The sequence below is a fragment of the Gymnogyps californianus genome, chromosome 2, assembly GCF_018139145.2.
Source record: "Gymnogyps californianus isolate 813 chromosome 2, ASM1813914v2, whole genome shotgun sequence".
Taxonomy (NCBI): Eukaryota; Metazoa; Chordata; class Aves; order Accipitriformes; family Cathartidae; genus Gymnogyps; species Gymnogyps californianus.
In genome coordinates, this window is record NC_059472.1 from 17,664,276 (window position 1) to 17,690,811 (window position 26,536).

At 39.5% G+C, this 26,536-nt stretch overlaps 1 protein-coding gene across 3 annotated transcripts in view; it reads left to right on the plus strand.

The window, feature by feature from the left end:
- CSMD3 (CUB and Sushi multiple domains 3) overlaps positions 1–26,536 on the plus strand; it is a 748,293-nt gene that overhangs the window by 514,754 nt on the left and 207,003 nt on the right. For all 3 annotated transcript variants that reach the window (XM_050890742.1, XM_050890743.1, XM_050890744.1), the window contains 3 exons: positions 7,380–7,518; positions 9,739–9,926; positions 26,209–26,403. In XM_050890742.1, coding sequence (XP_050746699.1) covers positions 7,380–7,518; positions 9,739–9,926; positions 26,209–26,403 — 522 coding nt within the window. The remainder of the gene's footprint in view (positions 1–7,379; positions 7,519–9,738; positions 9,927–26,208; positions 26,404–26,536) is intronic.

A 26,536-nucleotide genomic window follows, 5' to 3' on the forward strand; every position in this document is an offset into this window, starting at 1 on the left:
TTCTCTGTCAGTCATTATTTTAGGAAGAACAAAATTTTCATTAGTAAAAATTATAACATACCATTTATTTCTGGAAATATTGTCTCAATCTCTAATGCTATTCTGATTAACATAGCTCATATTAAATAGCTTTTGAAAGCATTCAGTTAACTTGGTTAACTGAATCATGATGAAAAGTAATAACAAATTACAAAAGTCTCTAGTAGATAGTAGCCTTCCAGTAATCTTTTCTGAGGCAATCCTAATCATTATTATTATTGATCTAGAAAATATCTAAACTACCACTTCTAAAACGTAATGTAGAGGTAGAGTGATAAATAATCATGGGATTACCCATCTGGCTAGTTTGGTAAATAATGATGCTTATTTCCTGTATGTTCTTTAATGCAATCAAATATGATACCATGATGTAGAATGACAGAAGATTTTGTCTCAAAGGACAGCAGCTGCTGACCTGAAATTCCCTAACGGTTGTGATAGGTAACCTGTTAAATAGGATCTGCAAGTTTGATGGTGCAGAAAAGAAGGAAAATGGGCCACTCCAAGGAAGTGCTAGTGGAAGAATATTGGATAGGCCAGTTGCAGTGGTATTGCCCTGAGTTACATCATTATGAGATACTGTACTTGCTGTCCTGTCCAAAGCAAACCTGTGTGAAAGGCGTGTCTGCAAGGAGGGGGGTAAAACAAGGGCACCTAAAATAACCAGACAAGAGCCCTTGGGCCCAGAGTGGTGTAAAGTGGGCACTGCAACTGTGAGAACATCAGCTCCACAAAGGCATTCTTCCTGCTTTGCTATCCCTGGTAGTCTGGTCTTGGGCAAACATTGCAGGGAGGAACTAGCCAGAGACCGCAACTGCTAGGAGCACTTGTACAGCTTTCAGATACTCTCCTGCCTTTAATAAACTTAACTTGAACTTAGCTGTTACAAAATAAAGTCTGCATCCTATTTGCTTATACATGCATGCACACACACCTCCTCCATGTATGTCTGCAGACAGGTATTTGCAAACATATTACAGTACTGAGCTGGTGTCTGTGGCTATTCTACTTACCACGTCAAAGTGTTATTTTCTCTGTTCTTACTCTCTTTACTATGCCTTCCTGTGTAGCGTGAGCGTATAGACTTGAGGACAAGAACTGTCTACACTATTTGCTAGAAGACTGCAGAAAAGAAATATTTTATTGCTATCTCTTATTATTCTTATATGCCTAAATAGGTATTTGATAATAATGATAATTGAACATCTGTAGGTTTTTAAGGGAAAAAGTAAAAGGAATGATAGAGCTCTAGGAACAGACCTTATGATGAATATATTGTATCATACTGGTCTTATTTGATATTGCTGGTTTAAAAATATTTTTTAAACTGAAAAATAATTACCCTATTATAATGCTGTGCTAGCAATTTTAATCATCATCAATACTGAATTGGTGATATTATTAAATAGATTAAATGTAGGTGCTCACCTGTCACTCTGTCCTTAGGACATGTTTAAATATATATCCACTTGTTTTCTTAACTGCATGCATCCATTTACCTAATACTTGTAATTTCCACACTTATGAACAAACACCGACTGTATATTGTCTTGGTTTCGGCTGGGATAGAGTTAATTTTCTTCTTAGTAGCTGGTACAGTGCTGGGTTTTGGATTTAGTGTGAGAATAATGTTAATAACATGCTGATGTTTTAGTTGTTGCTAGGTAGCGCTTATCTTCAGCCAAGGACTTTTCAGTTTCCCGTGCTCTGCCAGCAAGCAGGTGTGCAAGAAGCTGGGAGGGAGCAGAGCCGGGGCAGCTGACCCGAACTAGCCAAAGGGGTATTCCATACCATGGAACGTCATGCCCACTATGTAAACAGGGGGGAGTTGGCTGGGAGGGGCAGATTGCGGCTCTGGCATCATTCAGCAGGTGGTGAGCAATTGCATTGTGCATCACTTGTCTTTTTTTGTTGGGTTTTTTTGTTTGTTTGTTTGTTTGGGGTTTTTTGAGATAAGAACAGTTTAATAACTAAAGTAAAATATAATGTTTTCATTATATCACTCTGTCCCAGCTGAAACCAGGACAACCTCCTAACTATTAATGCTCAAAACTAGGTAAATGTACTTGTTAATTGTTCTTACCTGTGGGACTGCCTCGGTTGTTTAGATTCCTTCAGTCTTGCCTGTAATACAATTTTAAAGAACATCTTCATTTCAGAGGTAAGAGCAATGGGAAAATTACAAAGAGCTAAATATTGATTCAACTATTTGAATAAATGATGAAAATTAGAGATTCTTCTATACTGAAGGTATTCTGACAAATTATACATTTGAGAATATGTTTCTGCTAAAAGACAGTCCTTTGGCTTATGCCTGTGGTGCCCAAAAGAGCTAGGTGTTTTCCATTCCAAAGACTTCCCAGATCCAATCTTGTTTAGATACCAGAATCTTAAATGATTGTATTCACTTAGTTTGCTCAAGGATAACATTAAAAATACTGGCATGCAAAATGTCATTTTAGGATTCATGTTTGCTGTGCATTTAGGTGAAGTAAGGACTGTCTCCCAGAAGTTTCAGAGTTTCTTCAGAAATTCATAGGTCTTTTTTTTTTTTTTTTTAAGTTGTGGCTTGGTTTTGTTTGTTTCTATTGTTTTGTTTTAAGCAAGGTATTGGTTTCCATTTTTATATCTATGGAAAAGTTTTTTGTAAACAGTGAATTCCAGTGGTGCTTTCCTCAGAATGGGTGCTATATGACACTAATGCAAAGGAAAATTTCAGCAGTTGTTTCATATTTAATTACAAACGTTTAAATATATCTTCAGACTAGATATAAGGAAGAAATTTTTTATGGTGAGGGTGGTGAAGCACTGGAACTGGTTGCCCAGAGAGGTGGTAGATGCCCCATCCCTGGAAACATCCAAGGTCATGTTGGATGGGGCACTGAGCAACCTGATCTAGTTGAAGATGTCCCTGCTCATTGCAGTGGAGTTGGACTAGATGACCTTTAAAGGTCCCTTCCAACCCAAACCATTCTATGATTTTATGATTCTATGATTCTATGATTCTATATTTAATATATCTTATTAAAAAAAAATAACTAATGAAACCATACATTGTTTCTTCTGTTAAAATGTAATTCAGTGAATAAATAAATAAAAGCAAGCCAGAATAGTACTTTGTTGCCTTCCAGAAAAATTAAATATGTTTTAGACAAAAAACAACCCAACCTGTACTTCTTCTCATAGAAACAATGAATGCTAAGATCATCATACAGACAGATTGTCTGGCACAGTGCTTGCTTACTACTGTGTCTACACAGAGGTTTATAAAGACAGGTTGACATAATCTAAATCTAGTTTTCACAGTGTGATACATTAAAAATACATTTTTCATAGTGTATTGACATTTGCCTTTCTTTCTAGATGGGTTATTATATTTGTTCAGTCTTAGGTCTTGTGCCTAGTCCGATAAAAGATAGGTGTCCTTTAAACTTTGTTTTCAGAGCTGGTCTGCGCTCAGTTAAAAACAATGTTATGACACTTAATAATAACATTGCACACATTAAATTCAGAAAATTATGGATTCTGAAACACACAAGAATTTAATTCAAGCACACAGAGAAAGAAAGTCTTTAAACAGCTTTAGAGAAGATAGTAAAACGGAAAAGGCAACATTGTCTAATAACATTTTTCATTAGATGATGTTGACACTCTCAACTTACTATCTAATGAATTAAAAAATAAAATAATCTGAAACTGCTGTATCTGAAGAAAATTCAACTTCGGACATATTTTACAAACTTGAAGATTAATGGGGTTTTCTACTGCTGTTAATGGTATAGCTTGAAATAAAATACATCTTGACTGTCCAACTTCGTGTACTTTCCATTTATTCCCTGGAGAGTCTTTTTGATTACCAACTAGACCTTGGGAAGGATTAAATGAAAGAACCAGTCTCACTGTAAACAGAAAAAGTAACTGCTAATGTGTGTAAATGAAAGAGTAAGTAGATAAGAAAGAAGCTACTAATATGCAAATATTCTATCAAAGAACTTAACAAAGAACTAAACTAAATCAAGACCACATCAGGAAAGTATCGCGAATGCAGACATCGGCAGAAAGTAGTCTGGAGCAAGGACATAACAGTTTGAGTTAACATCTTTGTATCATCATATGTAAGTTCAGGGTACCTCAGAAAATGTCATCAGGCTGATACAGTTTAGGGGTCATTTCAATGAAGCTTGGTTACAGTGAATAACCTTAATGTCCTCTTTGACACTCTTTACATTTTCATTCTTGAGATACGCAGATAGTGCAGCCTGAACCATTAAAGTACTTCAAGAGCATGAATGTACAGGGTTATACTGAAGAACACTGGTTCCAGGTAACGAGCAGCCTTTACATTGCATACAACCTCACAGTTCCTCTTTTGCATGAACTTTTAGTTCAGCAAGATAGAAGGTTACAGTGACCCCTTTTACAGTTAAAGGAAGCATATTGTTTTGTAATAATTTCATCTTATTTTGTTTCAGAATTGTGACAAAAGAACATTAAATAAAAGATGCTTCTGATTAGAAACAATACCAATTTTAATCTTGTGAAGACAGAGAGATTGCCATTATTATCTTATTGTAAAATTAAGTAAATGTTTTGTACTAAATGAAACTTCTCCAGCCTGTTCCCTTGTAGCTAAAGGAACTTCCTCTAGCAACTGAAATCCTCTGAGAAAATGCTATCATGATAAAATTTGTATTTGGTGATTGTTAAGAGAAGCAAAAAATTATGCTAGATCTGGAAAAATTACTCTAAGTTTTTGCTAGTACTATTGATTTATAATATTTATGTATTCCTAGAACAAGGTGATATTTTAGCTTTTACATAAAACGGTGATTTTGGAATTCATTACCACTTATAATACCAAAATAGAGTGGAAGATTGTAATTTTGTCTTTGTTTTTGAGGTAATTTAGCTATCTATTGCTCCCTTTTAATATAAGAAAAATACATAAAATGTAGAAAGACTATATTCATATGTCTTGTAACTGTGGATACATTAATCTACTTAAGTCTTCTATTTGCACTACTTGAATTCTTAAATGACTTGTGATTTATTTCTCATGACATTAGAAAATATTGTGTAAATTTCCCACTCAGTTGATTTATATCTGTACATATCATCTTGATCTGTACAGATCATCTTGAGTGTTATCACACAGCACGTACAGGACAACCAGGTGATCAGGCCCAGTCAGCATGGGTTTATGAGAGGCAGGTCCTGCTTGACTAACTTCATCTCCTTCTATGACAAGGTGACCCGCTTAGTGGATGAGGGAAAGGCTGTGGATGTTGTCTACCTAGACTTTAATAAAGCCTTTGACACCATTTCCTACAGTATTCTCCTGGAGAAACTGGCTGCTCATGGCTTGGACGGGTGCACTCTTCACTGGGTAAAAACCTGGCTGGATGGCTGGGCCCAAAGAGTTGTGGTGAATAGAGTTAAATCCAGTTGGCGGTTGGTCACAAGTGGCGTTCCCCAGGGCTCAGTATTGGGGCCAGTTCTGTTTAATATCTTTATCAATGATCTGGATGAGGGGATCGAGTGCGCCCTCAGTAAGTTTGCAGATGACACCAAGTTGGGCAGGAGTGTTGATCTGCTTGAGGGTAGGAAGGCTCTACAGAGGAATCTGGACAGGCTGGATTGATGGGCTGAGGCTAATTGTATGAGGTTCAACAAGGCTCAGTGCTGGGTCCTGCACTTGGGTCACAACAACCCCATGCAATGCTACAGGCTTGGGGAAGGGTGGCTGGAAAGCTGCCTGGTGGAAAAGGACCTGGGGGTGTTGGTCAACAGCCAGCTGAATATGAGCCAGCATTGTGCCCAGGTGTCCAAGAAGACCAGTAGCATCCTGGCTTGTATCAGAAATAGTGTGGCCAGCAGGACCAGGGAAGTGATCGTCCCCCTGTACTCGGCACTTGCTGTGAGGCCACAACTTGAATACTGTGTTCAGTTTTGGGCCCCTCACTACAAGAAAGACATTGAGGTGCTACAGCATGTCCAGAGAAGAGCAACGAAGCTGGTGAAGGGTCTAGAGCACAAGTCCTATGAGGAGCGGCTGAGGGAACTGGGGTTGTTTAGTCTGGAGAAAAGGAGGCTGAGGGGAGACCTCACTGCTCTCTACAACTACCTGAAAGGAGGTTGTAGAGAGGTGGGTAGTGGTCTCTTTTCCCATGTAACAAGCAATAGGATGAGAGGAAACAGCTTCAAGTTGCACCAGGGGAGGTTTAGATTGGATATTAGGAAAAATTTCTTCACCGAAAGGGTTATTAAGCGTTGGAACAGGCTGCCCAGGGAAGTGGTGGAGTCACCATCCCTGGAGGTATTTAAAAGAAGTGTAGATGTGGCACTTAGGGACATGGTTTAGTGGTGGACTTGGCAGTGTTAGGTTAATGGTTGGACTTGATCTTAAAGGTCTTTTCCAACCTAAATGATTCTATGATTGTATAAGTGATTTAAGTAAGCTTTGAGCTCACAGAATCTCTGTTATGGAAGACCTGAGCAATCAACTCCTTTCCCTGGTACTGCAGATGATCACTTTGTAGAATTCAATTTTGCAAAATTATGTCTTTATAAATCTTATCTAGAATCTTTTGAATAAAATTTAAGAAGTTCTTTCAAAAAAGATCTTTAGAAAAAGTGCTTATTCTCTTGTTCTTTTATGAAGTCCCAGTTAAAGAAAGCTGAAGTATAAAACTTCATGAGTGTAGTGATACTTTCATTCTTTTTATTAAATATTCACATTTCTGGACCACAAACACATAACATTTAGGAACCTCAAAATCACACAGAGAAATGTGTTTGTTCTATTCTGCCTTTGCTTCGAGGATGTTTTATTTATCTCTGAGTTTGAAAACTGCAATCACTAGAATGTTTTAATTGAATTTCATTTATATTATATCAGTCTTGATCCAAATTACTAATCAGTGCTTTCTGGTGAAAATGCATTATCAGTTCAGGTAGATCATATTTCATAACCTAAGAAGCTTCTTTTAGAATGCCTTTAACAAGAAGTAGAAAGTGGAAAGCTTATACAGTCAAGGTTTTTTTATGTCTGTAGCCAGAACATTTTTCAAGTTTACAGTATTTTCAGAAAAGCCTTGACATAATGTTATGCAAGCAAAAAAAATGACACAGTTCAAAAACAAGTGCTTCACTTAGTAGTATTAGTATTTGTCTAAGGAGAAACTTGTATACATCTTTTGTTTCTATTAAAGCTTTGTCAATACTTCACTTGTCTCTTGTTTAACTTTTGGAGGACATCAAATGTCAGTGAACAGATTGCTGGTACTTGCTTGTTTTTCTCATACCTTCTTTCCTCAATTCCAATTTATTTTTATTCACAGCTCCCTGTGGAGGAAACTTGACTGGCTCATCAGGTTTTATACTTTCACCAAACTTCCCTCATCCTTATCCCCACAGCAGAGATTGTGACTGGACTATCACTGTTAATAATGATTATGTTATATCATTAGCATTTATCAGGTAAACTGCTACTTGCTCATATTTTTTAAAGTCATGTTTGTAACTTTATTATTGGTAGTTGTTCAGAGCTTTGTAAGGTAACATACGTATACTTAATATAACTATCAAAGTGATTAGTAATTGTTATCTTTATTAGCAGTTGCAACAAATACATTAGAGTATTCAATACACAGAGCTCATTGCTCCTGTTCAGTTAAAAGCACTCTCAGTTTACGCTGACTAATGTGGAAGTGGATGGTGCTCCATTTACCAAGATTCTCTTCCTGAGAATGCAGCGTGGAGTAACTCTCTGAATTGTCCCCAACCCAGGAGGATGGTCTTTAATGATAAAGCCTATTGATTCATCATATTTTGTATGAGACACCTGCTATTTAAGCAAAATTTCAAAAGTAGTCTTTAAATTTAGTTTTATTAGTCCGTATCATTTCAGGATACTTCAACAGGATACTTCCTGTTGTTCTGGTTAATAAATGGAATTGTTTTAGCATTTTCCATTATCACAATGCAAGATTAAATTGAGCTTAATGGAATCCACAGAGGAATGTTTGCTGTCTGCATTGTAAGTAATCCATAAAGTAAATTAATACACTTATTATGTGTGAAAAATATGCATCCCAACTGGGGCATGTGATGATGTCACAGAAAAATTAAAAACTGTACTTGTAATGTCCCATCAAATTTAAGTCCTTCTTATGCTGGATGTTCTATAATAGTGGCTTTATTGTTCTGATCAGTGATAATGTGATGACTTGTTTAGTGATGTAGGTCATACAGTTGTCTATTCTTGGTGCTCAGTGATATAGTATGTGTTTTGAAGAATTCCTTCCAAGCAAATTAATCACTCAGCTATATTTACATAATTAACAGTTTAACTATTTTGTTGGTGATTTCAGAATGCTGTAAGTTGGTAAGCAACTTTCTAGTGTGCAGTAGCACTTTTTTTTTTTGTTTGGTGAAATATCATGAGCTCAAAATATTTAAGAATATTCTGCTCTTTATATTGTACATTTAGATATAATAGATCCTCCATCTTAGAATAAAACCAATATTTTACAGGGTGACTCAGTATAGTATGTGAATAGTTTATAGATCCCAAATATTGCCGAGTTGTTCTTAAAATCTGGACAATTGCTATGATTCTTGACAGAAGCTTACAAGCTTAGTCTTGGTCAAAGTAGATTGCATATTTACTGAGACTTGCCTTACTTATGACACACAGACTGTTCCAGAGTTAGAAAATAAGCCCTTCCTGTATAAACCAAACTCTGGATATTCCACTGAGTCCTGTTAAATATGCTTTTGAGTGGGACTTGCTCCAGCTAACCCTTTTAAACTCAATACAAACTATGGCACTTTAAAAATCAAAGCTGTTAACATTTGACTTTTGCTTTTCTTTTGTAAGGAAATATTTTTTAAATAATCCAGAAGTTAAAAAATATTTTCCCTGAAGGAGCTGTATCAGATCTTCAATGCCTACATTTATTTTAATCAGGAGCTAGTGTCAAGTAGAGACAAAATAATTCTAGTGGTTGGATTTTCATTCTTTTACTAACATTCTTTTTTTAAACTTTTTTGTACAGGGACAATCTTATAAGTAAATTTAGTTAACTCTCTGCCCTTAACTAAAATTAAGTTCAAAATTAACTAATTAAGTTAGTTAATTAACTATAGTTACATAATTAACTAAATTAATCAAATTTTAAAAATTAACTAAGATTAAGTTCAAAAGAAAAGATGAGGTTTCAATAATACACCTTTTCATTTAAACTGATTATAGGCAAAATGCTTCTTCCTCTTAGGGTTACTGGAAGATCATCCCCTGGCTGTGTGAAAGTGTTCAGTCTGACTGGAAACTGTGTACACTCTACTCTGCAGCTGACTGCATTATATCATAAAGCATTTCTGCCAAGGGTTCCAGTAGATCTATATTGTTTATTTCTCTAAAGCTTTAGAAATACTGTTACTATTTTTTTTCTATTTAAGAAGTTTACTTTTTTTTTTTACTGGCTTGCAACAAAACGTTGTTTCTAACCAGAGAACCAATAAATATAGTATTTCTGTTGTTTTCTAACAAAACACTTCTATAAATCATTATTCTGACAGTGAAAGGTTTTTTTCTTTTTATGAAAACAGTGATAGTGAACTTTTATTTAAGCTAATAAGAGTGAAAATGTTAGGCAAAGCATATTCTGTCTAATATTTCTCTTTTTTGTTCTACAGCTTCAGTATAGAACCAAATTATGATTTTCTTTATATCTATGATGGGCCAGATGGTAATAGCCCACTGATTGGGAGCTTTCAAGATAGCAAGCTGCCAGAGAGGATAGAAAGCAGTTCAAATACCATGCATTTGGGTTTTCGGAGTGATGGATCTGTTAGTTTTACTGGATTCCATCTAGAGTACAAAGGTAAATAAAATGATTTTTCTTTTCTATTAAAAAAGTTCAATGCATGAGTGTAAATTTTAATCTCATGGTTTTAATTTCTCTTAGTTTTCTGCCTGGTAATGTTTTGGTTTTGCCTAAGAGTATGATAATGTGTATTATCTATACATACAAAATATAATGTTATAAGGGTACTAACTTAAGATAAAGGTTCTAGTGTGATTTCATTTAGCTGATACACGATAATGTTAAATGCATGATTCCAAAGAACAAAAAATTCAGACAGCAGTTTACAGGTTCCAAAAATAATGATGCAGTGACAAAACTTAACAGCATATATACATGTTTTTTCCAGAATATAATTTATTTTTATTTTTCCTTTACATAGTAGGGCATGTTGGCATATGTGCATTTAAGATCCTGTAAGATGAAATGATGTGCTAGAATCAAAGACACCAATACTGAAAATAAAAAAAAAATATTTTGTCTAGGCCTTTGTATGATAGGCCATGCTAGAGCTGTCTACCTGTCTCAGACAGATCTGTCTGAGGTCATAACACAGTAAACAAGAAAATACAGGCTTGTAAAATTGATAATCAATAGGAGTTTTCATAACTGCCTCTGAGTGGCTCAGGAAACAGAAATATTTGATATTAAGTGAATACGAAAATATCCAATAATCTGTAAAGACAACCAGAGTCAAAATATGGATGTTGCTGGTATAGAGGCAATACATCCTAACCTCCTTGCACTTATTTTCTTCTCCATTTATTCTGAAAGCAATTAGTAAATGCTACGGTACACAAGGGAAAGACTGATGCATTTGTTACTTTGGCAAACCCCAAAAGTCTCCTTTTACTTTCCTAAAGTCATTGGATTCTACAGATGTAAAGGAAGTTGTCTCCACAGTATGAGCTAGTCCTAAGAAGTTAAAAATAGGTCTTAAACACGTTGAAGATGAGTCCAGATATATATACTGTTCCACATCACTTAAAAATATTCCTTCTTCCTTCTCAATTAAATTGAAGAATGATAAATGCAGATGGAAGTGTTATAGAAAGCTGTTCAGGGACGCAGAACTTCTAAAGAACAAGAAAGTATATTGATTTTTCAAAGGGCCCAATCTTTTTCTGCTGTGCTGTTGAATACAGTCTTATGTCATGGAATTAAAGGATTTCTCCCATTCACCAATCCAAGTATGAAGGATGCTCATTAGGGATACAGCCTCTTCTCATTCTTGATCTGGGTTTAAACAAAGAAGTGAACTGCTGCACTTTGGAATCAAGGCAGAACACTGTTTCTAACATTACTGTTAGCCTGTGTGTGCCACTAAGATCTCTTATTTCTTTCTGTGCTTCCAGGAGTCACGATGCCAAAGAAATGATGTAGATTTTCACCACATTTGTAAAGGGACTGGAAATCTAAGTAATGGGAGGATGTAGGCATTAGATTATGTATTTACATGTGTATATGTAAGTGAGGGGAAGTTTGAGAAAGGAATCATCCTAACCCTAATTTTCCCTGTTCACCTGATATGGTTATATCTCCTGCTTTTCTCAGAATATCTGGAGTATGCATTTCAACATCTACATTAGAACAATGAGACATAAACAAAAGGAAGTATTTTAATTCCCATTTAAAAATTTCAGGGATTATTAAATTTGTAGAGAACAAAATCCCTTAACCAGAGGACCAGCTTGCTCAGTGAATTATTCCATTTTTACTGGGACTATCTGCTACATATAACACTGCACTACACTAACTTATTTTTAGGAGTATCATAAGAACACTTACTGTGAGGCTGCACCTTGAATACTGTGTTCAGTTTTGGGCCCCTCACTACAAGAAAGACATTGAGGTGCTACAGCACGTCCAAAGAAGGGCAACGAAGCTGGTGAAGGGTCTAGAGCACAAGTCCTATGAGGAGCGGCTGAGGGAACTGGGGTTGTTTAGTCTGGAGAAAAGGAGGCTGAGGGGAGACCTCACTGCTCTCTACAACTACCTGAAAGGAGGTTGTAGCGAGGTGGGTAGTGGTCTCTTTTCCCATGTAACAAGCAATAGGATGAGAGGAAACAGCTTCAAGTTGCACCAGGGGAGGTTTAGATTGGATATTAGGAAAAATTTCTTCACCGAAAGGGTTATTAAGCGTTGGAACAGGCTGCCCAGGGAAGTGGTGGAGTCACCATCCCTGGAGGTATTTAAAAGAAGTGTAGATGTGGCACTTAGGGACATGGTTTAGCGGTGGACTTGGCAGTGTTAGGTTAATGGTTGGACTTGATAATCTTAAAGGTCTTTTCCAACCTAAATGATTCTATCATTCTATGTCTTAAAATTTGAAAGTGACATAACTGTTATTAGTTGGCAAAAGAGCAGCTGTAAAGATTCTTAACAAATTTTTAACAGTTTCTTGCATAGTGGATTGTAAGTATCAAAATAATGTAAGCATATCTGCAATAGAAAACTGACATCCATTTAATTTAGCCAAAATGAATAATTACATTATTGAGGAGAAAACTCTTAATAGAATGCTTTATGAACCAAATGTCTTTTTTTTACTTATAATGTGTGACTGGGCAGGGAATGTACAGAGCAACAGACTTCAGGGAGGAGTTATTAATGGTGTCATATGTCCTAAATAGGAAGGAAAAGGCAGAGGAAGGTAAAGAACGGATTTAAGTTGTACACCTAAGAAGTTCTAAACTACTTTGAATAAGAGCTGCCATTTTATGAAGGATTAACACTTTCAAGAGCAGAGAATGGTTAGATTAGTTGAGGAAACCAACTACAGATGATATTGTTGTAGGTGCCTGACACAGACCAGCTGGCCAAGAGAAAATAGATGATACCTGGAAAAATCATAGCCCTGGTACTCACAGGGAATTTTAACCACTCCAATAGCTGCTACAAGGACGATTTGACTTAGCACAAGCAGTCCAAAGGATCTCTTGAGTGTGTTCATGACAATTTTGTGATGCAGGTGATCCCCTAGCTGACTAGGGCAAATGGTCTGCTGGAATGGTTACTCACCATCGGGGCTGAGGACCCAATGAAAAGAAAATGGAAAAGGTTATGGTACTTAATATCTTTTAACCTTGTTTTTTACTGATATGTTTTGCCCCTAATGCTCCCTGAACCTACTAGCGGGGTTTGTGGGAGTGCAGCATTACCCACAGTGGTGGAAGAAAGCATCAGGAAGCAACTAAGCCATCTGGTTGTACATATCTCCATTGAAACAGATGAGATGCACCCAAGAGTGTTGAGGAAGCTGGCTGATGCCACTGCAAAACTGCTTTCTATCATCTCTGAAAGGTCATGGCAGTCAGGGTGATTCCTGGTGAATGGAAAAGATAAATATCATGTGCACCTTGAAGAAGAGTGAGAAGAGGACCTGGGGTAGTACAGGGCTGATCATTTTAAACTCAATCCCCGGAAAGATTATGGAGCAAATCCACCTGGAAACTATTTCCAAAACAAAGAAGGACAAGTAGTTGTTTGGGAACAGTGTGCATGGATTTACCATGGGCAATCATGTCCAACCAACATGTCACTGTCTATGAGGAGATGAAAGGCTGTGTGAACAAGGGGAGGCTAGTGGATAATGAATACCCTGACTTCAGAAAGGCCTTTGACACACTCTCCCCAGTATCCTGAGAGCCCAATATGATGAGATATGGGCTGGATAAGTGGATGATAGTGTGGGTGGAAAATTGACTTGATTGCTGAGCTCAGACTCTTGGCTAGTATTAATTATGATTAATAATGTGGGCAGTATTCTCTTTATTGATGACCTGTATGATGGGACAGAGCAAGTTTGTGGACAACACCAGTTTGGGGGGAAATCTCAGTACTCTGGAAGGTAGCATTGCTATTCAAAGGGATTTTCTGAGGCTGAAGAATGAGGCTGACAGGAGCCTTTGACAAAGTGTCCTGGTTTTGTCTGGGATAGTTCATTTTCTTCCTAGTAGCTGGTGTAGTACTGTGTTTTGGATTTAGGATGAGAATAATGTTGATAACACACTGATGTTTTCAGTTGTTGCTGAGCAGTGCTTACACTGAGTCAAGGACTTTTCAGCTTCTCATGCTGCCCTGCCAGTGAGGAGGCTGGGGTGCACAAGAAGAAGGGAGGGGACACAGCCAGGACAGCTGACCTCAACTGACCAAAGGGATATTCCATACCATATGATATCATGCTCAGCATATAAACTAGGGGGAAAGCTGGCTGGGGTGCCACTGCTCGGAAACAGGCTGGACATCGGTTGGTTGGTGGTAAGCAATTGTTTTTCATTTGCATCACTTGTTTTTCTTGGGTTTTATTTCTCTCTCTTTGTGTCATTTTCCCTTTCATTAGAATTATTTATTATTTTTTAAAATTTTATTTTATTTATTTTTATTTATTTTATTTTATTGTATTGTATTTCAACTATTAAACTGTTCTTATCTCAGCCCACGAGTTTTCTTGCTTTACCCTTCCGCTTCTCTCCCCCATCCCACTGCGGGGAGAATGAGCGAGCAGCTGTGTGGTGCTTAGTTGCTGGCCAGGGTTAAACCACAACAGTCCTTTTTGGCACCCAACGTAGGGTTTGAAAGATTGAGATAACGACAGATCTGACCAGAGCATATTAAAACAAATTTGTTATAAGCATTCATTACATTAGTTTGATAGTCGCTGGTCACAGTGTTGATTTATTTGCTCTCAGAGTTGTTGTACTTGTTCTCAGAGTTGTGTTATGTAATATCTTACTTGTATATGTTCCCTGTTGTGCTGTTTATCACCTCTGGGGGCTGGATTAAGGTTATAATTTTGATGTACTGTGTAACACTGGCTTATGATATGATAAAATTACTGGTCGTGAGACTAATCTGGTATTTGTACTCAGTATTGCCGTCATCTCCGTACTTCGGGAACCATCTCTCGGAAACTATTAATAATTACACCCTTTACATTTTCTCCTCAGAGAGTCAATCTACGGGGGAGACAAGAGCGGACTTTCCCCCGCTCCTTCACCTTTCCTTTCTCCTTCACCTTCCCCTTCTCCTCCAGGCAAATTACAATAGCTCTTGAGAATTTTGAATATCCTTGGGATATTCAAACCAGCATGTTCCTATTGCTATGTCTCCTGAATGTGTTTCAGGTCTTGTTTAAGGTTAAGCAACTATTTAAGAATATCACCCAGAGATCTGCCCCAAGGCTAGAGAGTTATGAGTGGCAGGGTGCATGGGATAGTATGGGCAAGTACCTAGGACAATGGGCACCTCCAATGTTTTGGAACTTCCCCCCTAAACAAGTGCAGAATCCTGAAACACTAGTAGAACATTTGGAACAAATATGCTGTCACCCCAACAATTCCAGGGAGACACAAATCACTGCAATGTGCTGGGGCCTGGCCCATGCCTACCGAGCCCTGTTCAACACTATTCAGTACCCTCAAGGAGAAGAGGTCTCTGGATCTGACGACAAAACAACAGGTACTGTGGCTACTCCAAGCCCGGTGACAGGCACTGCAGCCACTCCAACCCCCGTGAAGGGCATTGCAGCTGAACCAGAGAAAAAACTCGTGCTGGTGTCAGTCACCCCTATACACAATAAGAAGTATTGGATGTGAAGGTCTGCTCGTTTAGTAAGGGAAGAAACTCCTACTAAGAAAGGGGAAGAGGAAGAAGCGGATGAGTGTGGTGGGTTGACCCTGGCTGGAAGCCAGGTGCCCATCAAAGCCACTCTATCACTCCCCTCCTCAATGGGACAGGGGAAAGAAAATAAAATGAAAGGCTCATGGGTTGAGGTAGGGACAGGGAGAGCACTCAGCAATTACCATCACAGGCAAAACAGACTCGACTTGGCAAAAAAAAATTAATTTATTACCAGTCAAATCAGAGTAGGATAATGAGAAATAAAACCAAATCTTAAAAACACCTTCCCCCCACTCCTCCCTTCTTCCTGGGCTTAACTTTATTCCTGATTTTCTCTACCTCCTCTTCCTGAGCGGCGCAGGGGGACGGGGAATGGGGGTTGCGGCCAGTGCATCACACGTTGTTTCTGCTGCTCCTTCCTCCTCACGTGAGGACTCCTCACACAAGAGTGTGAGAACCCCCTTGCTCCAGCATGGGGTCCCTCCCACAGGAGACAGTCCTCCACAAAATTTTCCAACGTGAGTCCTTCCCACGGGCTGCAGTTCTTCACAAACTGCTCCAGCGTGGATCCTTTCCATGGGGCACAGTCCCTCAGGAACAGACTGCTCCAGCGTGGGTCCCCTGAGGGGTCACAAGTCCTGCCAGCAAACCTGCTCCAGCGTGGGCTTCTCTCTCCACGGGTCCACAGGTCCTGCCAGGAGCCTGCTCCAGCACGGGCTTCCCACAGGGTCACAGCCTCCTTCAGGTATCCACCTGCTCTGGTGTGGGGTTCTCCATGGGCTGCAGGTAGATATCTGCTCCACCGCGGACCTCCATGGGCTGCAGGGTGACAGCCTGCCTCACCATGGTCTTCACTATGGGCTGCAGGGGAATCTCTGTTGTGGCACCTGGAGCACCTCCTCCCTGTCCTTCTTCACTGACCTTTGTGTTTGCAGAATTCTTTCTCTCACATATTCTCACTCCCCTCTCCAGCTGCAACTGCTACTCCCCTGTAACTTCTTTTCCCTTTCTTAAATATGTTATCCCAGAGGAGCTACTACCGTCACTGATGGGCTCGGCCTTGGCCAGCAGCGGGTCTGTCTTGGAGCCAGCTGGCATTGGCTCTATTGGACATAGGGGAAGCTTCTCACATCTTCCCACAGAGCCACCCCTGTACCCCCCTCACTACCAAAACCTTGCCACGCAAACCCAGTACAACGAGGCAGGCTACTCTGAAGCAAGGCGATCATGAGAAGAGGGGGAGGAAGAGGCAGAACTCATAAATGAGGTGGTAACCACCTGATCCCTACCCCTGAGTGAGATGCGAGATATGTGAAAGATTTCAGCTGTCATCCAGGTGAGCACATTGTCACCTGGCTGCTCCTATGCTGGGATAACAGGGCTAGTAGCATGGAATTAGAGGGTAGGAAAGCCAAGCAGATGAGATCTCTTTCTAGGGAAGGGGGCATTGACAAAGCGATTGGAAAAGGGGCACAAGCCCTTGGCCTCTGGAGGTGACTCCTGTCAGGTGTGAAGGAAAGGTATCCCTTCAAGGAAGAAGTTATATGTCACACAGGAAAGTGGACCACCATGGAGAGAGGTATCCAGTACCTGAGGGAATTAGCCATGCTGGAGGCGATTTATGATGACCTGGACAATGAGCAGTTATCCAAAGATCCAGATGAAGTCCAGTACACACGACCCATGTGGCGGAAGTTTGTACGGAGCACACCATTGTCCTATGCCAACTCATTGGCAGTAATGACCTGGAAAGATGGAGAGGGACAAACAGTGGATGAATTGGCTGGCCAACTCCAACAATACAAAGAAAGTCTCTCTTCCTCCCTATGGGCCTGCGTTTCGGCTGTGGAGAAACTGTCCCAGGAGTTCCAGCAATTCAAAGAGGATATGTCCTGCTCCCCACCTGTATGGACCAGTATCTCAGCTATTAGGAGTGAGCATTCTTCTGCTCAAGAGAGAAATTATGGTGGGTACACACCACAGGCCACCCTGTGGTTTTACCTGTGTGACCACAGAGAGGACATGAGGAAGTGGGATGGAAAATCTACCTCGACCCTAGAGGCACGGGTACATGAGTTTCAAGGAAAATTGATCACAAAAGGGGGTTCTTTCAAGAAAATTGCTGCTCCAGTTTCCAGTAGGCAGTTTCCTAGCCAGAGTAGAAGGGCTGATCTTACTTCTGATCTTAATAAAGGGACTTCTGATTCGTCTTTACAAGAAGTAAGTAGCAAATACTGTGACCAGGGCTAGAAGGACCCTGCCTCCAGTCAGGTGGAGGAAGGGGACAACTGGATTTATCGGACTGTGTGGATTCAATGGCCTGGCACATCAGACCCACAGGAGTATAAAGCTCTAGTGGACACCAGTGCACAGTGCACTCTAATACCATCAGATTACAAAGGGACAGAATCCATCTGTGTTTCTGGAGTGATGAGAGAATCCCAACAGCTAACTGTATTGAAGGCTGAAGTGAGCCTAACTGGGAATGAGTGGCAGAAACACCCCGTTGTGACTGGCCCAGAGGCTCCGTGCATCCTTGGCGTAGACTACCTCAGGAGAGGGTATTTCAAGGACCCAAAAGAATACTGGTTTGGCTTTTAGTATAGCTGCCTTGGAGATGGAGGAAATTAAACAGTTGTCCACCTTGCCCGGTCTCTCTGAGGACCCTTCTGTTGTGGGGTTGCTGAAGGTTGAAGAACAACAGGTGCCGATCGCTACCACAACGGTGCACCGGCGGCAATATTGCACCAACCAAGACTCCCTGATTCCCATCCATAAGCTGATTAGTCAACTGGAGAGTCAAGGAGTGACCAGCAAGACTCGCTCACCCTTTAACAGCCCCATATGGCCAGTGCGAGAGTCTAATGGAGAGTTGAGACTAACAGTAGACTATCATGGCCTGAATGAAGTCACGCCGCCGCTGAGTGCTGCCATGCTGGACGTGCTAGAACTTCAATATGAACTGGAGTCGAAGGCAGCCAAGTGGTATGCCACAAATGATATTGCTAAAGTGTTCTTCTCAATCCCTTTGGCAACAGAGTGCTGGCCACAGTTTCCTTTCACTTGGAGAGGTGTCCAATACACCTGGAATAGACTGCCCCAGGGGTGGAAACACAGCCCCACCATTTGCCATGGACTGATCCAGACTGCACTGGAACAGGGTGAAGCTCCGGAACACCTGCAATACATTGATGACATCATCATATGGGGCAACACAGCAGAAGAGGGTTTTGAGAAAGAGAAGAAAATAGTCCAAATCCTTCTGAAAGCCCATTTTGCTATAAAAAAAAAGGTTAAGGGACCTGCACAGGAGATTCAGTTTTTAGGAATAAAATGGCAAGATGGACGTCATCATATCCCAATGGATGTGATCAACAAAATAACAGCTATGACTCCACCCACTAACAAAAAGGAAACACAAGCTTTCTTAGGCATTGTGGGCTTTTGGAGAATGCATATTCCAAATTATAGTCTGATTGTAAGCCCTCTCTATCAAGTGACCCGGAAGAAGAATGGTTTCAAATGGGGCCCTGAGCAATGACAAGCCTTTGAACAAATTAAACGGGAGATGATAGTTAATGCAACGGCCCTTGGACCAGTCCGGGCAGGACAAGATGTAAAAAATGTGCTCTACACCGCAGCTGAAGAGAAAGGCCCTATGTGGAGTCTCTGGCAGAAAGCACCAGGGGAGACTGAAGGTCGACTCCTAGGGTTTTGGAATCAGGTATACAGAGGATCTGAGGCCCGCTATACTCCAACTGAAAAGGAGATATTGGCAGCATACAAAGGGGTTCGAGCTGCTTTGGAAGTGGTTGGTACTGAAACACAGCTCCTGTTAGCACCCCAACTGCCAGTGCTAGGCTGGATGTTCAAAGGAAGGGTCCCCTCTACGTATCATGCAACTGGTGCTACGTGGAGTAAGTGGGTTGCACTAATCACACAACAGGCTCGAACAGGAAACCTCAGTCACCCAGGAATTTTGGAAGTGATTACGGACTGGCCAGAAGGCAAAGATTTTGTAATATCGCCAGAGGAGGCGGTGATGCATGCTGAAGAGGCCCCACTGTATAATAAACTGCCAGGAAATGAGAAGCAATACGCCCTGTACACTGATGAGTCCTTTCATATTGTAGAAAAGCATTGGAGGTGGAAGGCTGCTGTATGGAGTCCTATATGACAAGTTGCAGAAACTGCTGAAGGAGAAGGTGAACCAAGTCAGTTTGCAGAAGTGAAGGCTCTCCAGCTAGCTTTAGACATTGCTGACCGAGAAAAGTGGCCAGTGCTCCATCCCTATACTGACTCATGGAAGGTGGCAAATGCCCTTTGAAGGTGGTTGTAGCAATGGAAGTAGAGCAACTGGCAGAGGCAAACCCATCTGGGCTGCCGCATTGTGGCAAGATATTGCTGCCCGGCTAGAGAATCTGGTTGTGAAAGTACGTCATGTAGATGCTCATGTACCTAAGAGTCAGGCCACTGAAGAACATCAAAACAATCAACAGGTAGACAAGGCTGCTAAGCTTGAAGTGGCTCAGGTCGATCAGGATTATCAACACAAGGGTGAATTATTTATGGCTCGGTGGGCCCATGACACCTCAGGCCATCAGGGAAGAGATGCAACATATGGATGATCGAGGGGTGGACCTGACCATGGACACTATCACACAGGTTATCCATGAATGTGAAACGTGCGCTGCAATTAAGCAAGCCAAGCGGTTAAATCCTCTTTGGTATGGAAGATGATGGCTGAAATACAAATATGGGGAGGCCTGGCAGATTGACTATATCACACTCCCACAAACCCATCAAGGTAAACGCTATGTGCTTACAATGGTGGAAGCAACCACTGGATGGTTGGAAACATATCCTGTGCCCCATGCCACCACGCGGAACACTATCTGGGGTCTTGAACAATAAGTCTTATTGTGACATGGCACCCCTGAAAGAATTGAATCAGACAACAGGACTCATTTCCGAAACATAGACACCTAGGCCAAAGAGCACGGCATTGAGTGGGTATATCACATCCCCTATCATGCACCAGCTTCCGGGAAAATTGAACAGTACAATGGACTGTTAAAGGCTACACTGAGAGCAATGGGTGGTGGGACATTCAAGCATTGGGATACATATTTAACAAAAGCCACCTGGTTAGTCAACCCTAGGGGATCTGCCAATCGAGGTGGCCCTGCCCAATCAAAACTTTTACATACTGTAGAAGGGGATAAAGCCCCTGCAGTGCACATAAAAAATATGCTGGGGAAGACAGTCTGGGTTATTCCTGCCGCAGGCAAAGGCAAACCCATTTGTGGGATTGCTTTTGCTCAAGGACCTGGGTGCACTTGGTAAGTAATGCAGAAGGATGGGGAAGTCTGATGTGTACCTCAAGGGGATTTGATTTTGGATGAGAACAGCCAATGATTTGAATTGTATGATGTTAATTGCTATATAATATTGTATGTCATCACCACTATGGTTGCTATATGCCATATCAATGGTATTACAGTAAGAATCACCCAGATTAATGAAGAATGAATTTTGATGGAACCAGAACTGGCTTCAGCATGCAACAATCCAACACTACATACTATCTCTCCTGCCCTGAAGGACTGCTATGACAGATGGAGCCCAAAGTCATGGACTAAATGAACTCAATGGACCTTTTAGAGGGATGGCCCATAGACTAAGGGAACGATATCTGTGTGTGTATATCAAAAGATAGGAAAGGTGGTGGTGATTAATTGTACTGGAAAGTGTGGGACCTGGGCATGACATAGGTAGTATAGAATAAGGGGTGGATATAAAAAGACTGTTGTGGTTTAACCCTGGCCAGCAACTAAGCACCACACAGCCACTTGCTGACTCGCCCCTGGTGGGATGGGGGAGAGAATTGGAAGGGTAAAAGTAAGAAAACTTGTGGGTTGAGATAAGAACAGTTTAATAATTAAAACAAAATAAAATAATATAATACTAATAATAATAACTAATTGTAATGAAAAGGAAAATGACAAAAAGAGAGAGAAATAAAACCCAAGAAAAACAAGTGATGCAAATGAAAAACAATTGCTTACCACCAACCAACCGATGTCCAGCCTGTTTCCGAGCAGCGGCCCCCTGGCCAGCTTTCCCCCTAGTTTATATGCTGAACATGACGTCATATGGTATGGAATATCCCTTTGGCCAGTTTGGGTCAGCTGTCCTGGCTGTGTCCCCTCCCTTCTTCTTGTGCACCCCAGCCTCCTCACTGGCAGGGCAGCATGAGAAGCTGAAAAGTCCTTGACTCAGTGTAAGCACCGCTCAGCAACAACTGAAAACATCAGTGTGTTATCAACATTATTCTCATCCTAAATCCAAAACACAGTACTACACCAGCTACTAGGATGAAAATTAACTCTATCCCAGCTGAAACCAGGACACAAAGGCAAATGCAAAGTACTGCATCTTTGATGGAATCACCCTGTGTAACAGTAATGGCTGGGGGCTCACTGGATAGGGTAAAGCTCTGCAGAAAAGAATCTGGAGGCCATCGTGTACAAATCGACCATGAGCCAGCAGTGTGTACTTGTGGTAAAGAAGGCCAGCAGCCTTCTGGGCTGAGAGTGGAAGATGGGAAGCAAGAGTGGAATCAGCAGATCCAGGCAAGTGATTCTTCCCTCTGGATCTTCTGAGATCACACCTGGAGTACATTTAAGGACTCACCAGTGCTGGAACGATTTTGACACACAGAACTAAGCCCAGTCCAATGGAGAGTCACCAAGATGACTAGGAGGGTGGAGCATATAACATACAAAGAGAGGCTGAGGGAAATGGGTTTGCTTCAACTACCTAATGAGAGTGTATAGAAAAGACAGAGCCAGACTCTTCTCAGGGGCACATAGTGATAAGATGGGAGATAACGGGCACAAGTTGCAACAAGAGAAATTTCAATTAGATATTAAGGAAAAAAAAAGTCATTCTGAGGGTAATCAAACATTGGAACTGCTTGCCCTGAGATCATGTCATCTGAATCTTTTGAAATTGTAACTGGACTGGACAAAGGCCTGAGCAACCTAATCAAATTAGCCCTGCTTTGCATGGGGGTTGTGTTACATCTCTTCCAACCTAAATTGTTCTGATTTGATGAACTTAACTTTTTCACACAAATTGTAGCATCTGCAGTTGTGTCCTATATGTACACTAATCCTATTTTAAGTGGCAATAGTACTCAAGTTGTACTTCATTGACAGGCCATATTTTTCAGATACAACTCTCAGATCTGATCCATGTCTCAGGTCTGGTCTGTAATCATGTTTCTGGTTAGGTTTTGTTCTTCCCTTCCTCCCTCCCTTCATTTCTATTTTATAATGGAGGAGCAGCTTATTAGTTCTAATAAGTGCTCTGGAGAATAATTATGGAATGTTTGCTATAGTTAGGTATGTCTGTAATAATCTCTCTAAGAAGCTTACTGAGGCTTTGTTCTCTTTGAGACTTAGGGATGGAGTAGTAAGTCATCAAGTTCTGGACAAAGCACCTGCTTCTCTTGGCTTTCAGTGTTGTTTTCCGTGCACTGAGATACTAGTTTTCTAGAGGGTTTTGGCATCATTACCATATGTTAGTCAACAGAGACTTCCTTGTTGAACTTGAGAGTGCAGTAGCACGTATCACTACCTGTTTTCAGTCTATTTCAGAAGCCTTAATTGATCCAGTGGAATGTCAAAGTTATCAGAGAAGTAATTGCTGTTTTTCTTGAAGCTTGTTGCAAAATTTTATTATGGGCAAAAGGAATTTACACCTAGTATGCACAACCAAGAACATACTGTTACTGTAACTCAAATCTTAACAGTCTAATGAAATAATTATTTTTAGTCCATACCTAATTATTACAGAAAATAACTTAAAAAATACTACTACAGAAAAAAGTAATCATAATAAAGCTAAAATGGTAGCACACACACTTGCCAACATTTTCTCTGATGCTCTACTAAACCTGCCACTGCCCTTCTGTGTTTTCAGCTTAATGATACTAGTATTCTTGGGAAAGAAAGGGGAAGGGCTATAGGGGTCATTAATATCTTGAGTTCTTCAATTGGAACAATATGACATTGACAGTGAAGGACTTTTCCTCCTGTCTCCTAGGAGCACTTCTATTTTATTTTTATAAATTTGCTAATATAGTCTTCTTATTTGCTCTTTTTTTCACTGATTCTCAGCTAGACCTGATGAATCCTTTTGCCACATTTGACTTCATTCTTCATATATTGTATCGTAGTATACTGACTTTCTTTACAAGTTCACTTAGCAGCTGCTTCAGATTTGCAAAAGTAGTTTGAAGGTGCGAAGTATTTCAGGCTTTATTTTTCAGAATAGTTATTAAGAAACTGTATTTCTATAGTGACATTGTTACTGTTTAGTCAGCAACTTCAGGAGTCTGTCACAACTGTACCTTTGGGGAAAAGAAAATTACAGGGTTGTAATTTTTCCCTAGAGAAAATTTGTGCTGTGACAGATCGTCTTTCCTCAGTTTTTGATTTGTGCACCAGACATAATAGATTACTTTATCTTCTTCTCTCTTTAATTTCTCATGTAGCACTAATCTCTACTTTATCCAAGGATCTGCTAGAAGTATGAAATATGGATTTCTTATCATAAACTCAGGAATGGTGATCTCACAATATCAGTTGTGTATCAATCCAAATATATCAATATCAGTTCAGTAAGAAGAAAAAATAATGTTTTCTTGCTATTGTCAAAATGTTAGTTATAAACCTAAATTAAATGATCCTTTTTTTTCTTTTTTTTTTTTTTTATTTTGAGAATTTGGACTTGAAAGAATTTTCAGTTTGCCCTAAGATCTGCCAAACTTCTCAAGTGACAGTGTGGTTGGCTTACAAAATAGTTATTAATATCTATGTGATATCTTACAGACTTTCTAGTAAATCGTATCTTTTAACTTTTGATTGTCCACTCAAATTTTTGAATATGAGTGTTACAAAAGTTTTAGCATTTCTTTTTGTAACGTCACACTGTATTTTCAAGCCTTGACATTCAGAACAGGAGACAAATGTTACGGTCACCACACTACAACTACCTGAATGAATCAATGTGGATATCAAATACCTGTTCTTAATAATTAACTATGTGATGTGACTATTACCTGTTATTGTACTGTTTTTCATATCAGAAGCGTGCTCTGTAGATTAGATATACAGATCCTAATAAGTTGTTAACCACATTAGGAAATCTTCATGTTCTTTTGGAAGATGTGAAGTTGAAATGTCAAAAGAATTATTCGGTGTTTCCATCTTCAAATGTAAATGTACTTCTATGATTTTGCAATGTAATTCTTTCTCTCCTTTCAGAAATACTGCAACACAAAAAATGGCCTTAGAGGATTAAACCAACAAACTGCTTAGTTCATTAGCTTGTCTCTAGTAGTGACCAATAGCTGATATGTGGCTAAACTATATAAAAGTCAAATATATAATAATTTCTCCCTATTATCTGTAAGTTTTCAGAAACTTCAGCTTAGGTACTGCCAGAATCAGAAAAAGTGTCTTTGTATTTAAAGCTCTTAAATAGCCTTCCAGGAATTTCAAAGCTCATATAGTCTTTTGGCAACAGTACCTACCTGTAGCAGAAAGTTCCACAGCGCAAATATGCCTGGTAAAAAAACATGTCTTTTGATGTATTAGAAAGTTGGCACTGAGCTTGCAAAAAGTGAATAAGTGTTCCTTATTGATCTTCTCCACAACACTCTTAAATGGTAAAGAAGAAAATCTGAAATTTCTATCTTCTGCTTCATAAAATAAATTACTCTAAACTCCATCCTGCATAGAATAAAATCATCTGTTTCACTCCAGCTGCTACCATTTCCTAATACATTTACTGTTTTTTCCTTAAAGGAAAAACATTGCAAATTTTTCCAAAATGTTTACCTTTTCTCCCCTTCTGCATAGTAATGTTGTTAATTAGAAGTGTCAAGTGGTTATTTTTGTGCAGTTTGTTATGTCTTGGATATTAAACACACTAGTATTCACATTATAGAAGGAAGAGGGAAGCAAAGATAAAAGCATATGCATATGTTTTAATTTATTTCAATATTCTGAAACAAATAGCTATAAATAACAAAAAAAGGAGATAAATTTAAGGAATATTTTCATGCTTTGACCTCCAGTGAGGAAAAAGAAGGTATATGAAAATATATCAGTATATCATATGCACAGATATAGATATTCATTTGGGGTTTATTAATTTTGAAGAAATTCTTGTTTGCATACTTTTTATTTTGTAACAAACTACTTATATTGGTTTCTTCCACTTACTAGTTTTCAGACCACAGATTTTAAAACTAGGATGTGTATTATCTACTGGAACAGTGTCCATAGATCTAACCTCATCTAACTGCGTAACTGCATCCTTTTTCACAGTGAACTCTGGAAAAATAGTTCTCGGAATGGAGCTTTAGAGGAATTGTCTAGGAAAAATACAGGAGACATAATTTTGGTCATTATATAGTAATTTATACAGTCTTTAAAATGAAGGAGAGACAACTTTTGATGTAGAATGGAAGGATTCTTAAAAAAAAAAAAGGAACATTATGTGTCTACAGGGTGCTCAAAGATGACCTTGAGAGAACTCCAGAAAATATTTGTAACATTTTAGATTATATTCAGAATTACGTTTGCATTTGTTTCCTCTATAGCAAAGCTTCGTGAGTCTTGCTTTGATCCTGGAAATATAATGAATGGAACAAGACTTGGAATGGATTATAAACTGGGGTCAACTGTCACATATTACTGCGATGCAGGTTATGTTCTTCAAGGATATTCTACACTAACATGTATCATGGGAGATGATGGAAGACCTGGATGGAACAGAGCCCTGCCCAGTTGTCATGGTAAGAGCAGTTTTTCATTTATTATAGTTGCTGTTGTTATTATTCTTGCTTTGTCATATGGAAGAAACAGGTACAAAATTAAAAGAAGCAATTTTAATAAACTTCTGTTTTAGGACAAAGCCCTTTTCAATGA